Source organism: Eulemur rufifrons, chromosome 17, assembly GCF_041146395.1.
Source record: "Eulemur rufifrons isolate Redbay chromosome 17, OSU_ERuf_1, whole genome shotgun sequence".
NCBI lineage: Eukaryota > Metazoa > Chordata > Mammalia > Primates > Lemuridae > Eulemur > Eulemur rufifrons.
The window spans coordinates 78,984,263-78,998,987 of NC_090999.1; the positions used below are offsets into that span (position 1 = coordinate 78,984,263).

The 14,725-nt window shown below is 39.6% G+C and overlaps 1 protein-coding gene across 1 annotated transcript in view; it reads right to left on the reverse strand.

Moving 5' to 3' along the window:
* EPB41L4A (erythrocyte membrane protein band 4.1 like 4A) overlaps positions 1-14,725 on the reverse strand; it is a 234,384-nt gene that overhangs the window by 81,461 nt on the left and 138,198 nt on the right. Inside the window, exons 8-9 of the mRNA XM_069492153.1 lie at positions 13,760-13,848; positions 13,011-13,074 (exon numbers count right to left, since the gene is read on the reverse strand). Of these exons, the coding sequence (XP_069348254.1) occupies positions 13,011-13,074; positions 13,760-13,848 (153 nt within the window). The remainder of the gene's footprint in view (positions 1-13,010; positions 13,075-13,759; positions 13,849-14,725) is intronic.

Consider the following 14,725-nt stretch of genomic DNA (forward strand, 5'->3'; position numbering starts at 1 on the left):
TTCAACACCCCTCTGAAAGAGGATAGATCCACCAAACAGAAAATAAAGACACAATGGACTTAAACAGGACTCTAGAACAAATGGGCCTGACTGACATTTACAGAACATTTTACCCCAAAACCACTGAATATACATTTTTCTCTTTCTCTAAGACTCACAAAATGCGTCTCAAAAAATTTTAAAAAGCAGAAATTATACCATGCACCTTCTCAGACCATAGTGGAATAAAATTAGAAATAAATTCCAACAGGAACTCTCATCCCTACACAAAGTCATGGAAACTAAACAACCTTCTGCTGAACGATTATCGTGTTAAGGAGGAAATTAAGATGGAAACCAAAAGATTCTTTGAACTAAATGATAAGGAGACACAAGTTATCAAAACCTGTAGGACACAGCTAAAGGAGTCCTGAAAGGAAAATTGATATACATAAATGCCTACATCCAAAAAACAGAAAGATCACAAATAAACAATTTAATGAATCACCTAAAGAACTGAAAACGGATGAGCAAACCAACCCCAAACCCAGCAGGAGAAAAGAAATAACAAAGATCAGAGCAGAACTAAATGAAATTGATAACAAAAAAAACTATACGGAAGAATAATAAAACAAAAAGTTGGTTCTTTGAAAAAATAAAATTGACACACCTTGGCTAGATTAATGAGAAGTAGAAAAGAAAGGACTCTAATAAGCTCAATCAGGAATGAAAAAGGAGAAATTACAGCTGATACCATGGAAATACAAAATATCATCTATGAATGCTATAAAAAGCTCTATGCAATAAACTTGAAAACATGGAGCAAATGGACAAATTCTTAGAAACACATAGCCTCCCTAGGCTCAATCAGGAAGAAATAGAATTCCTGAACGGACCAATATCAAGTACCAAAATTGAAACAGCAATAAAAAAACCTTCCTAAAAAAAAGACCTGGACCAGACAGATGGTTTCACATCCAAATTTTCCAAGACCTACAAAGAAAAACTGGTGCCTATTCTGCAGAAATTATTCCACAAAATAAAGAAGGAAGGCATCCTCCCCAACACGTTTTATAAAGCCAACATCACCTTGATGCCAAAACCAGGAAAAGATGCAACAAAAAAAGAAAACTACAGACCAATATCCCTTATGAATGTAGACACAAAAATTCTCAAAATTCTAACAAACCAAATTCAGGTGCTTATCAAAAAAATAATCCATCACGACCAAATGGACTTCATCCCAGAGATGCAGGGATGGTTCAACATACGCAAATCTATAAGTGTGATTCACCACATAAATAGAAGTAAAAAGAAAGACCATATGATCCTCTCAATAGACACAGAAAAAAACATTTGACAAAATTCAGCACTCTTTTATGATAAGAATGCTTAACAAAATAGGCATAGACGGGACTTAAAAAATGATACAAGCCACATATGGCAAACCCACAGCCAACATCCTACTAAATGGGAAAAATTGAAAGCATTCCAGCTTAGAACCAGAACCAGACAAGGTTGCCCTCTATCACCACTTCTATTCAAAATAGTGCTGGAAGTCCTAGCCAGAGCAATCAGACAAGAGAAGGAGTCAAGGGCATCCTAATGGGTGCAGCAGAGGTCAAACTATCATTCCTTGCTAATGATATGATCTTATATCTAAAAAACCCTGAAGATTCTGCCATAAGACTACTGGAATTGATAAACAAATTCAGCAAATTCTCAGGTTACAAAATCAATGTACACAAATCAGTAGCATTCATATATGCCAACAACAGTCAAATGGAGAACTAAATGAAAGACTTAGTACCCTTCACAATGCAACAAAGAAAATAAAATACCTAGGAATATATTTAACTAAGGAGGTGAAAGACCTCTACAGGGATAACTACGGAACACTGAGGAAGGAAACGGCAGAGGACATAAACAGATCAAAAACCATACCATGCTCATGGGTCAGCAGAATCAACATTGTTAAAATGTCTATACTACCCAAAGTGATCTACAGATTCAATGCAAAAACATCATTTTTCACAGGATCTAGAAAAAATAATTCTATGCTTCGTACTGAACCAGAGAAGATCCCATATAGCAAAAGCAATCTTAAGTAAAAAGAACAAATTGGGAAGCATCAATTTACCAGGCTTCAAGCTATACTACAAGGCTATAGTAACTAAAACAGCATGGCACTGGCACAGGAACAGAGACATAGACCAATGGCACAGAACTGAGAACTCAGATATAAAACCATCCTCATATAGCCCTCTAATCTTTGACAAAGCAGACAAAAACATACACTGGGGAAAAGAATCCTTATTCAAAAAATCGTGCTGGGAAAATTGGACAGCCACGTGTAGAAGACTGAAACAGGATCCACACCTTTCACCTCTCACAAAAATCAACTCACAGCGGGTAACAGACTTAAACCTAAGTCAATGAAACTATAAGAATTCTAGAAGAAAATGTTGGAAAAATTCTTATAGACATCAGCCTAGAGAAAGAATTTATGAAGAAGACCCCAAAGGCAATCACAACAACAAAAATAAATAAATGGGACCTGATCAAATTAAAAAGCTTCTACACAGCCAAGGAAACTATCACAAGAGCAAACAGACAACCTCCAGAATGGGAGAAAATATTCACATGGTACACATCTGATAAAGGGCTGATAACTAGAATCTATATGGAATTCAGGAAAATCAGCAAGGAAAAAATCAAACCACCCCATTAAAAAGTGGGCAAAGGACATGAACAGAAACTTTTCAAAAGACAGACTGACTAATGGCCAACAAATATATGAAAAAATGCTCAACATCTCTAATCATCAGGGAAATGCAAATCAAAACCACAATCTCCAGTATCACTTATCTCCAGTGAGAATGGCCTTTATCAAAAAGTCCCAAAACAATAAATGTTAGCATGGATGTGGAGAGACAGGAAAACTCATACACTGCTGGTGGGAATGCAAACTAGTACAACCTCTGTGGAAAGCAATATAGAGATATCTCAAAGAACTAGAAGTAGAACTACCATTTGATCCAGCAATCCCATTACTGGGCATCTACTCAAAGGAAAAAAATATATTCTACAAATAAGACATCTGTACTTTATAGCAGCACAATTCACAATTGCAAAGGTGTGGAAACAACCCAAGTGCCCATCAATACATGAGTGGATTAATAAAATGTGGTATATGTATACCATGGAGTACTGCTCAACCAAAAAAACATTGGTGAACTAGCACCTCTTGTATTAACCTGGACAGCGCTGGAGCCCATTCTACTAAGTGAAGTATCACAAGAATGGAAAGACAAACACCACATGTACTCACCATCAAACTGGTATTAACTGATCAACACTTATGTGCACATTTAGTAGTAACATTAGTTGGGTGTTGGGTAGGTTGAGGGGAGGAGAGGATGGGTATATTCACACCTAATAGGTGCAGTGCACACCACCTGGGGGATGGACATGCTTGAAGCTCTGACTCGGGCAGGGCAAAGGCAATATATGCAACCTAAACATTTTTACCCCCGTAATATGCTGAAATTAAAAAAAAAATCCATTCAACAGGTGAATAAATTGATCTCTTGATGAATAACTACATAATTCTAGTTCAGAGAATCATAAATTATAGAATTGGAAAGGATATGTTAGATTGTACTGCTTCTCCTCTTTTTTCTTTTCCTCCAAAAATTCCAAGAGAATATGAGCCAAAACATTAGAGAATATTTACATCATATTTCAGTAAACTTTGAAAAGTATTATTTTGAGCATATTTTGCTTCCTATGTGAAGGAATTCACAGATACAAACTTAGAAGTCCAGATGGTTTTCTTCTATTATTGCTTTTACTCCATCCTGTCCTCGTCTGCTCTACAGTATTTCCAAAAGGTCAACATTTCTCTCGTATACTTGCAGATTGATTATTGTTTTAATGAATTAACTTTTACTCCCAATCTTACAAGTGTGAAAAAAAAAGTCCAATAAGAAATGTTGTTACAATGAAGGCATATCTGGTTAAGATCTACCAACACTCAAATTTTTTATAAGAAAATTTTTATTTCTTCTGGACCAAGGGACCATATATTTTAATTATGGATAAAGTCAACAAAACACACCAGCAAGTGAAGCAAAGGAAAAGGCATGGGCCTGGAAGACCTGGGCTTCCCTTCTTGCCTTGGCACAACCTATTCACTGGCCAAGACTGGCCAAGAACAAGGTGATCTCGATGGTCCTATCCTGTGCAAGATTCCAGTAGCCATTAAGTGGCATAACAGCAAGACAGTTCCGATCCAGACACATGTATTGGGTGCCTAATACATGTTCAACTTTGGACTACATGCTTTCAGCCTAACAACAGCTCCACAAGACAGATATCATCCTCAGTTTACAGATAAGGAAATGTAACTTAAGTGTTGCTCAGTGAATTGTCCAAAGTTAGTGAGTGAGACACCTGACTTAAACCATGTTATTTGACCACAAGTCTAGCAGTCCATCACTGAATCTGAAAGACTCCAGACCAAACTTTTGTGTGGCATCAGGATCCAAATATCACAATGAGAGCCATACTTGGGAATAGTTGGGGGACAATTCCAGTACTTTCATGCATTGTAGTTGGAATCAAAATGGTGCAATAACTAAGGGTGGGGGTGGGAAGGAGAGACACAGCCATACCAAACAAAACTGCATGCATGCTTACCCTGTGACTAAGCGATCCCTCTTCTAACAATTTATCCCTCAGATACCCCTCCAAAAATAAGCACGCATAAAGTTGCTGAATGAAGGAAAATTTGTAATTGCAAGGTACCAAAAACTACCTAAACATTCCAGCATATGAGATTTGTTGAATAAACTATGGTACATACGCTCATCGGAGTACTATGTGCAAAAGAATGAGAAAGTGCTCAATGAACTGATATGGAGTGATTTCTAGGAGACGTTACTAAGTGAAAAAAAATCTAACAACAAAGTGCCAAAGCCTACACAGCATGCTACCTTTTAGGTGAGAAAGAAGGAAAGTAAGAAAAAAAGCTTATCTCTACAAAAAGAAACACAGAGAGGATAAACTAGGAAGCACTGAAGTGGGCTACCTGCCAGGAAGGGTGAAGGAGCAGGACTAAAGGAATATGGGAGTCAGCGATACTTCTGAGCATGCTTTTCATAACGTTTTGAGTTTTGAAAACATGCTAACCTTCAACATATTCAAAAAATAAAATTACACAAATAAGATGTGAAGGGAACTTATAACTGAAAACAAACTGAAACAAATAAACCTAGATGTCATATGAATATATAACCACAGTAACGAGGAAGGCGGAAAGGAATGAAGGGAGTGGATGCCCAAAGCAAATTTTGAACACAGTATTTCACTACAGGCCCCCAGATTCCGCTAGGTGGTACATGGGGGTGAAAGAACTGCAAACAATTACCTATTTTAGTGGTTTGATTAAAGCAATTCCGAAATTACTTGATAGTATTTTGGAATTGAGCAGATGAGTAAATATGGTGTTGTTAGGAGCCAAAGTTCTCATGGCCAAAGAAAAGACATACAAATATGAAATGGGGGAAGGTAAGAAAGAACCCTTTGGGTATGGACAGAAATTAGAGGTATGGCACAAACTTATCATTTCTAAAAAATGTACAAATATGTGTATGTTTATATGCACCTGTATCTACGTATGTATTCACATCTGCATGCGTGTGTATTAGGTTCTATGTATGGGCATATGGTTGCACGTATTCCCTAGCTCTGTCCACTGAAAAGGCCAAGAAACGAAGTCACCACAGTAGCAATGGCCATATCTAGCACACAGATCTAGACTGCTTCCCATTAAAAGGAACCAGGGCTCCTTGGAGAAATGACTGATACCAGCCAGTGTGGAGGCAGTGTAGACAGCTACAACATGCACCCGAAACATATTATACCAAAAAAGGAAAAAGGTGCCCAAAAACTGGTGGGGGCAGGTTCAAAGGACACAGGAACCAACTGAAGGGGCTCCCACTGACCAAATCTATGTCAAAATAATGGGTACAATAATGTATTACAAACCATTGAAAAAAATAGAAATTATAAGTGCTGACAACAGATAAATAAAAAGAAGAGAAGGTAGGGCTCTTGCTCACATGGAATGTCAAGGGCTGACTCATAGGGAGTGGAGAGCTGCGAAGTCAGCACTTTGCAACCCTCTTAGTAAACGACTGGATCAGGCAAGAATCCTCAATGAATGTTAAATCTACAGCGAAATTTTAAAGAGGAGCTGGGTATTTGCGTCCATTTAAAGCATCTCCCCATAGACTGCTTAGCAGTCACAAGGCAGAAAAGGCATTATACAGTGGAGAAATCAGGCCACAGTGTGACCGAGTGATCAAATTTAACCACCAGCGAGGGACAGGTGTTCAACATAGGCCTCCAGATGTGGCATGAAAGACACAACTTCGCCTTGGTAGCTGTACAGCCAGGAATGCACAACCTCAGTCTAATCACAAGGGAACAGGAGAAAAACATGAAATAGGAAACTTTGTTTTTAGAACAGTGGGGTATAATCATATTCTTAAAAAATGTCAATGTCATAAAAGACGAAAGCTATGAAAATGCTCCCGATTAAAGGAGGCTACCTGGATTCTATACCACAAGGGGAAAATGCTATAATGGACATTATTACATCAACCAAAAAAATGGAATATAGAAGATAGATAATAAAAGTATTTTATCCATATAAATTTATTAAGTTGCTAACCTGCACTGTGGTTACATCAGAGAATATTCTTAGGAAATAGGCACTGGAGTATTTAAAGTCTATGACACATGTAACTTACTCTCAGGTTGTTCAAAAAGGAATCTGGGGGTCTGGAGGGGAGAAAAAACAAATGATAAAGGAAATGGAGTAAAATGTTAATAATAATAAGTGGATCTGGGCGACAGCAGATAAACGTGTTCTATGTAATATTTTAATTTTTACAACTTTTTGTAAATTTGGAATTATTTTCAAATAAAAAGGTTTTTTTTAAATCTGTAGTGCCATTTAAAATGTGAAAGGAACCCCTAGCTTACCTAAGCAAGACTTGTTGGGCTTGTTAACAAACGGTGACAACTCCTGGCCATCATCACTTCCCGTGTACTCTCCTCAAAGCAGGCCGGAGAGTTCTGCCAAGTGGGTCTAATTACTCCTGGCCAGAGATGCCAGGAACCTTTTGGTCCTACATCCTGTCACGCTGGGTAAGTTAAGCTGAGGTTAGTTTCCTGATGCATTATGCATAAAAGCAAGCACAGCATCACTGATTCATTCTTTCATTTATTCCACCGATGTGCTTACTACATGCCAAATTCTGGGCTTAGTGCTTAGGATGACACCTTCTCCCTGGTGCCAAAATCAAGAAGTTTGGGTATGATCCCAAATTCCTTCTCATGTTTCACAAAAACATTCCATCTGCTACCAGTCAGAAACAATTTTACCTCCTAAATGCCTCCCAGATCTGCCCACTTCTCTCCACCTTTGTGGTAAGTCCCCTCTCATCTTCCCCTTGATCACATCTCCTAGTGTCTGCCTGCCATCTCACATCTGGGCCATGGTTCCACCCTGCAGCCAGAGTGCACTTTCTGAAACGCAAACCTGATCTTGGAGGGTGAAGCCCAGAGTTTGATGTGACACCCGGTTTCCCCAAAAGTCCATCAGCAAGTGTCAAGACCAACACATGCACACAAGTAAGGGAGGCCGTCCCCTAAGAAAGGTCAGGCTGAACTAGTTAGTACACTGGGGCCACCCCACCTCCCTTAGGTCTTCTACCCCCATCACTAGGGTGACCAGGCAGATGTGAAAACCCAACTCTCACTCCCTCCCCACATCCACTGGACCAATTTTCATTATGCTTATTTCTGCTTATGCCAGTCATGCCCAAATGATGCTCAGCCCATTCCCTCATCTGTCTTTCTCTGCTACCACCCAACTCCCAAAACTCCTGCCTTGTGCCCTCTCACAGCAAAATCCCCTGGCTCTGCAGTCTGTTCTCTTACATTTCCTTCACCCTCTTGCACTAGTAGACACCTGGCACTCCCTGAGGACACTGCTTCCACTGCCGGCCTCTCAAGTGGTGGCCGTGCCTTTTGTCCCCACTGACCTTGCAGCACTGAGCCTGAAAGTAGGGGAGGATCCTCCCTGCTCCATCCCCATTGCTGCTTTCAAACCATTCTCTTTCCTTCCCTCTAAAACTTTCAGCTTTGAATCTCATCAGGTTATACCACCTGCAATCTCTCACGGTGGCTGTCATTCCTAGTCATGCCTCTCACATCTTGACGTTACTGCAGTCCCTGTCGGTTATTACGTATTCCTATTTATTCCCTCTGTGCCGAAACTCCTCAAAAGGATTTTCTAAACTCACTATCTCCAATTCTTCTCCTCGAAACTCCTCAAAAGGGTTTTCTATACTCACCATCTCCAATTCTTCTCCTCCTGTTGCCTCTTTAGTTTTTTTTTCTTACTGGATATACATCAATTTTGTTTATTTAACTCTCCTTTTAATGGACTTCTGAGGTTTTTCTTTTTTCAACTTTTATATAAGTGCTGCACAGAACATACATGTTTCTTGTATCTCTCGAGGATATACATACCTGAGAGGGGAACTGCTGGGCTCAAGCTCACTCTCTCAACCCACTGAAACTCATCTTGTCAGTTATCTCCTACACGCCTAAATTCTGCTGTCCACTCTCAGTCCTTGTACTATTTGACATATTGGCGTTGTTTGACGCTGCCTTATTACATGACTTTTACTTAGCATCCAGGATAACGTAATTGGTGTTCTTTCTACTTCACTGGCTGATCCTTTTCAGGCTTCTTTGCTCATTCCTCCCTCTTCTTTTCTCATTTATACTCATCCTCCTAGTGATTTCACGTAGTCTCATGGCTTTGCCATAAAGAAGGTGTCAGGAGGCACCAATGAGTCTCGATTTGTATATTCTGCTCAGACTTTGGGATGAGCACACTTGCAACCCACTCTTATTTAATAACTCCACTCAGATGTGTAGAAGACATCTCAGATTCAACATGTTCAAAATGGGACTCCTGATCTTCCTCCCAAGCCTGCTCTATCCATAGCCTTCCCCCATCCTTCCTGCTTCTCAGGCTAAACACGGTTAAGCTACTAGGACTTGTCTCTCCCATATCTCCCCATCCAGGAAAGCCCGGATCCAACAGCTTCTCAGAGCTTTGAAGGCTGCTACCCTGATCCACTGAGACAGAGTCACTACCATCTCTTGCCTGCATTTTAAAATAAGCATAAGTTGTTGAATGAATGAATAAGTAACAGTCTTGGTTCTCAAGGCATTCAGTGAAAATCACCCATTTGCTGATAAATTTTAAAAAATTTCAACACCCAGTAATAAACACATATTCCTAAAACCAAGAGCTAACACATAAGTGATGAAACAGTAGTGGTATTTTCATTAAAATAAAAACCTATCAAAGATGTCTTATATTGCTCTATCACTTAATACTCTTCTAGAAGTTCTGACCAACACTACAGATATGAAATATAAATAACAGAAATGCAAATAAACTATTTTCATTCACAAATGATATAATTATATACTTATAAAAATTTATGAGAATGAAATTAAGAACTCTTGGCTGGAATACAAGAATTTGGCAAAATGGTCAAATCTGAGAAAAAACTATATGAAATTCCATAGCTTTCACTTCTTCTAGCAAAAACCAGTTAGAAGATATAATAGAAGGAAAAGATTGCGTCCATAATGGCAAGAAAAAAATTAAAACACATAAAAAGAAAACTTATTAAACACCAAGCAGGCACATGTGAATAATTTTTTTTTTTTCTTTTCTTGAGATAGAGTCTCACTTTGTTGCCCTGGCATGAGGCAGTGGTGTGATCATAGCTCACTGCAACTTCAAACTCCTGGGCTCAAGTGGTCCTCCTGCCTCAGCCTCCCCAGTACCTGGGACTACAGGCATGTGCCTCCATGCTCAGCCAATTTTTTCTATATTTTGTAGAGATAGGGTCTTGCTATGTTGCTCAGGCTGGTCTTAAACTCCTGACTTCAAGAGATCCTCTTGACTCGGCCTCCCAAAGTGTTGGGATTACAGGCATGAGCCACCACACCTGGCCCTCACATGTGAATAAAATTTAAAAACGTGAAACTCGGCCGGGCGCGGTGGCTCACGCCTGTAATCCTAGCACTCTGGGAGGCCGAGGCGGGTGGATCGCTCGAGGTCAGGAGTTCGAGACCAGCCTGAGCAAGAGTGAGACCCCGTCTCTACTAAAAATAGAAAGAAATTATATGGACAACTAAAATATATATATATACAAAAAATTAGCCGGGCATGGTGGTGCATGCCTGTAGTCCCAGCTACTTGGGAGGCTGAGGCAGTAGGATCGCTTAAGCCCAGGAGTTTGAGGTTGCTGTGAGCTAGGCTGACGCCACGGCACTCACTCTAGCCTGGGCAACAGAGTGAGATTCTGTCTCAAAAAAAAAAAAAAACAAAACGTGAAACTCTTATATGATATTAAGTATAAAAACATGTATAAAACCATACAGGGAATGATCTACATATGTGTATACACACATATATGATACATTCACACTAACAGGGCAAAATCTAGAGGCAATTGTCCCAAAATATTAATAATCATTACCTCTGAATTTTCGGATAATGGGTAATTTTAATTTTCTTCTTTGTACTCTATTAACATTTTCCAGATTTTTCTACAGTCAACAAGATCTTTATACTAAAAGTTTAGATTTTCTGTGAGGCATTATTTAAACCACAGTACCTATTTTGAAGTCGCTGAATTTGACCTAAAAGCACTGAACATACAGAGTTAAGTCTCTGGACCAGACCAACAGACCAGAAAAAACCAGCAGAATAAGCATTTGACCATTCTTCGTGCTGAATGTGACTGCTGTTCCAGGTGATGGGTTTTAAGGGGCTTTTTAATTCAATCCGTGATTACAGTTTGGCCTCCATAATAAACTTAATTCTACCATTATGTAAATCACTGCCGCACATAGAAGTACCCTGGTGGAGAAAGAGAAAAGACTCTGCAAGCAGGAATGCTTAGGAAAGGGAATGCTTTGGCTAAATTAATGTGCTATTTACTAACAGTTTTTAGAAACCCTTTGATTCAAGCCTCTGAGTTATGTGCCCTGCTCTGCCACCCTACCAAAGATCACCGACACCAGGCTTAATGACCTAGGAACGTGCCGTGCCTCGGGCCTCCCCAAACACCCCTTTTGTCTCAAAGCCGGGGAGAAGATGGGGCGAGAGTGGAGGAGTCCCGTGGGGAATACGGAGGGAGCCAGGTCACACCATGGAGACAGCCGTTTGAAAAACACCATGATGGCATCCATTTTGTTGCTGTTGTTTTGCCTAATAATGAAGTCTAAGAAGTTGACAGTTCCAGTTAGCTGTGACTTTACCAAATATATATCTTGAGCCAGTAGTAAACATACATTTTAAGACATTGTAATAACATAATAGTAGTTCACCAAAGGACCTCACTCACAAAAATAACAGGTGTAAGGGGAGAGAATACTTTGAATAACAGTAATGCTTCCATCAAAGTCTTATTTTTATTACCATATTCTGCTAAAAAACATGAAACATTATTTTCAATATATTTAACAGATCTTGTTCTTCATGGGAACCTAATGGCAGGACAGGGAGAAAACTACATAACCCTACTATCTAATTAGCTATTCTAGTTTTTGAATGATTTTAATTCAGTCTTACATTAGCACATCTTTCAAGATTGACAAGTCTAATCAGGAGTTGAACATACTGGATTTCCTCCAAACTAGACTATGAAGAACTACAATGCAGCTTTTGGACGGTCATTTCTTTAAAAACATGGAGTTTCCCTTCTTTACAAGTTAAAACTCATTTCAAAATCCAGCTTTATCAGTACATGGCAGCATGCCATTTAGTTTGGGGTGGGATAATACTTTTTTCTAGAAGGAGAACCAATAGTAGCGTCAGGTTTTCCGTTTGGCAGTACACAGTGTCTCAGCACACCACTTGTTCACTGATCATTCATTCAACAGACAGGTACTGAATTCCTCCTTCACGTGAGGTGTTCTGCCACGTACCAGGTCCCAGCTGTAGTTGCAGCTATAGTTCCTGTGCCTCAACATCTGGATGCATAAGCACCGATTTTCTTTTTTTTTTGAACATCAAGAAAATCAACTCCATTCACTTAGTTTTTGTTCTGCATAAGTTAGTATCAAAGAGGCAGAAGGATGGATTCTCCTACATATCTTCACTCTCATATCCTATAAATATGGATTACATGTCACATTTTTACTCATTTATCCCATAACATATGGATTACAGTAATAGCACTTCAAGGGAGCATTATTTTCATAGGTGGATCAAAAGAAGCTTTCGCATCCTTGCCTTCTTTTGACCAGTTTCCTCAAAGCTACCTGTCAAGGCATGAAAGCACACCCAGGCTCCAACAAATACTGTGCCCACTACTCAAAAACTCCCAGAGGACACTGCCAAGCTGCAGAGTGACGGTCAACATTTTTGCATTCTCATCTTGCATTCTCCCTTGAAAGCATTCAAAATTTCCATCTGGTTTGTCTATCATGCTCAGCTGGGGTAAGAGCCAAAGGGTGACTCCTAACAGGTTGTTTAATTTACTTTAGAGTAAAATGAGCACATGTTTTTGCAGTCCCACATGCAGGATATACCCTTCTGATTATATGACTCCTACCTTCAGACAGCACTGAAAAGTAATTACACCGATAATTATAATCACCTCCTAGTCTCTCCTCTGCCCTAGAAGGGTTTTGTTTTCCTTTGCTAAAACTAAAATGATACTTGTCCATCACCATCTTATTCATTTCTACTCACTTCCCTTTCCCTTCCTTGAAAAGTTATGCATGTGGGTTAATTAACCTGGTTCCATGTGGCTGCAGCTGAAGACAATACAGAAGTTTTATTTCACAATGTCAAGTTATAAATGAGCACACAAGACTCTCCTTCTCATTTCACCTAAGTGCTCACAAAAACTTACATCTTTTCCCAGTACTCTGAGTTCAAATTGAGTCTCCTTGAAGTGAACCTTTGTAATCCGAGGCCTGAAAAACAAAGCAGATGGTGGTGTTGTTGCTGTTTGTAAGAATTAATTTTTCAGAAATTCAGAGAAGTATCCAGTGGAAAAAGATGAATATTGGCTCCTTTATATATTGCTGTGTGACTGTAGAGAGTTCCCTGAATGCCCTTTGCTCTGAACATCCTCCTAAAGAAAAGTCCATTCTCATTGTCCTGTTTCTCCACTAAACGCACAGACAAGGCTGATCCGATCGTAGTGGGTTATCAGAACTTATTAACATTACTGTCACTGAAGTTGGTATACAACCCCCCACTGCTAAATTCGACTGGCTTAAAAAAAAAAATGCACAAACAAGCTTGGAATCCCCAGGCTGTGGCAGTGCTGCCTTCCCAGACACGGTGCAGGGCCACAGGCTCCCCAGTCTCCGCAGTCCTTCCCCATTCAGAGCTAACTCAGAGCAGTCTTGGATTCACTGCCCGCTGGCACACACTGGAGTGGATGGGAAATCCCACCACACACAGCTTCCCTTCCAAGAGAGTCCAGAATCATATACACTAAGGTGCACTGAGAGAAAACTTTCACCCAATGTCATTCTTTTTTTTTTTAAATCAACCACTGGAAATGCACCTGTTTTTTCTTTCCCCTAACTTTTTCACAGACACACAAGTCTCATAACTTTAATACCAACCCTGCACTCAAGTTATACCTACCAGAAATACTTCCCCACTTGCTTTTTATTCTTGTAGACAACAACACCAACCGGAGTTAATCCTAAGAAATACTCAGACTTGTTTTCTCCCTGCAAAAACAAACACATGCCTGTAACTGTGAACTTATGCACATAAAAGCTTTTTGTCAAACCATAGCTGGCCATACAGACATAATGTGTTGTACTAACATTGGATTTAATTTTTGCAAGACATTGACCTAGAAAGCTAGCTAAGCTATGATAGTAGCTAACTTGCTGCTCATTTTTTTCAAAGCTTTTAAGAAAATTTTCTGAGTATTAATCCAAACTTGTAACTTCAGTTCATTAAAAGGTACCTGGACTACCAATTAGGCCACTGATGGACTTACCCAGTGTTCCTTACAGAGTGGTATTCAATCTCAGCTGCACAGTAACTGGAATCACCCACGCAGCTTAATACGCTGATGCCTGGGTACTACCAAAACCAGTTAAATCAGAATCTCTAGTGCAGGGGCCAAAGTAGCAAAAAACACATAAAAGCTCCAGGTGATTCTCCTGTGTAGTCAAGGACTGAGAGCCACTTCAGGATTCTGTCAAGGGTGCTCTTAAATGGCTTGTCTTGACTTTACACTCTGATGTGGACAATTATGAGGTCTGCTTCACCACTACCACTATCCTCGCCAGAAAATTCAGGCAGTCACCAGCGGCCACACACTTGAATTTTCTAAGGTTTCCGTCATGTTCCCTCCTACTTCTACTTTTAACTTTATGACTGCTCAAAATTTAAAAATGCAATCTCTTCTGGTAAAGACTAGAGAACCTTTACTTCCAGGCAATGATAAATCCCAATTAAGAAAATGGGATCCTGAAATGAAAAAGTCACAGAGTGGGTACCAAGGACATGCACAGAATTGTTTATATTAAAGTTACTTCCGCTCTAAGTTAAATAGTAGCCTGCAGAGTTATAGTCATAAACAACATAAGACAA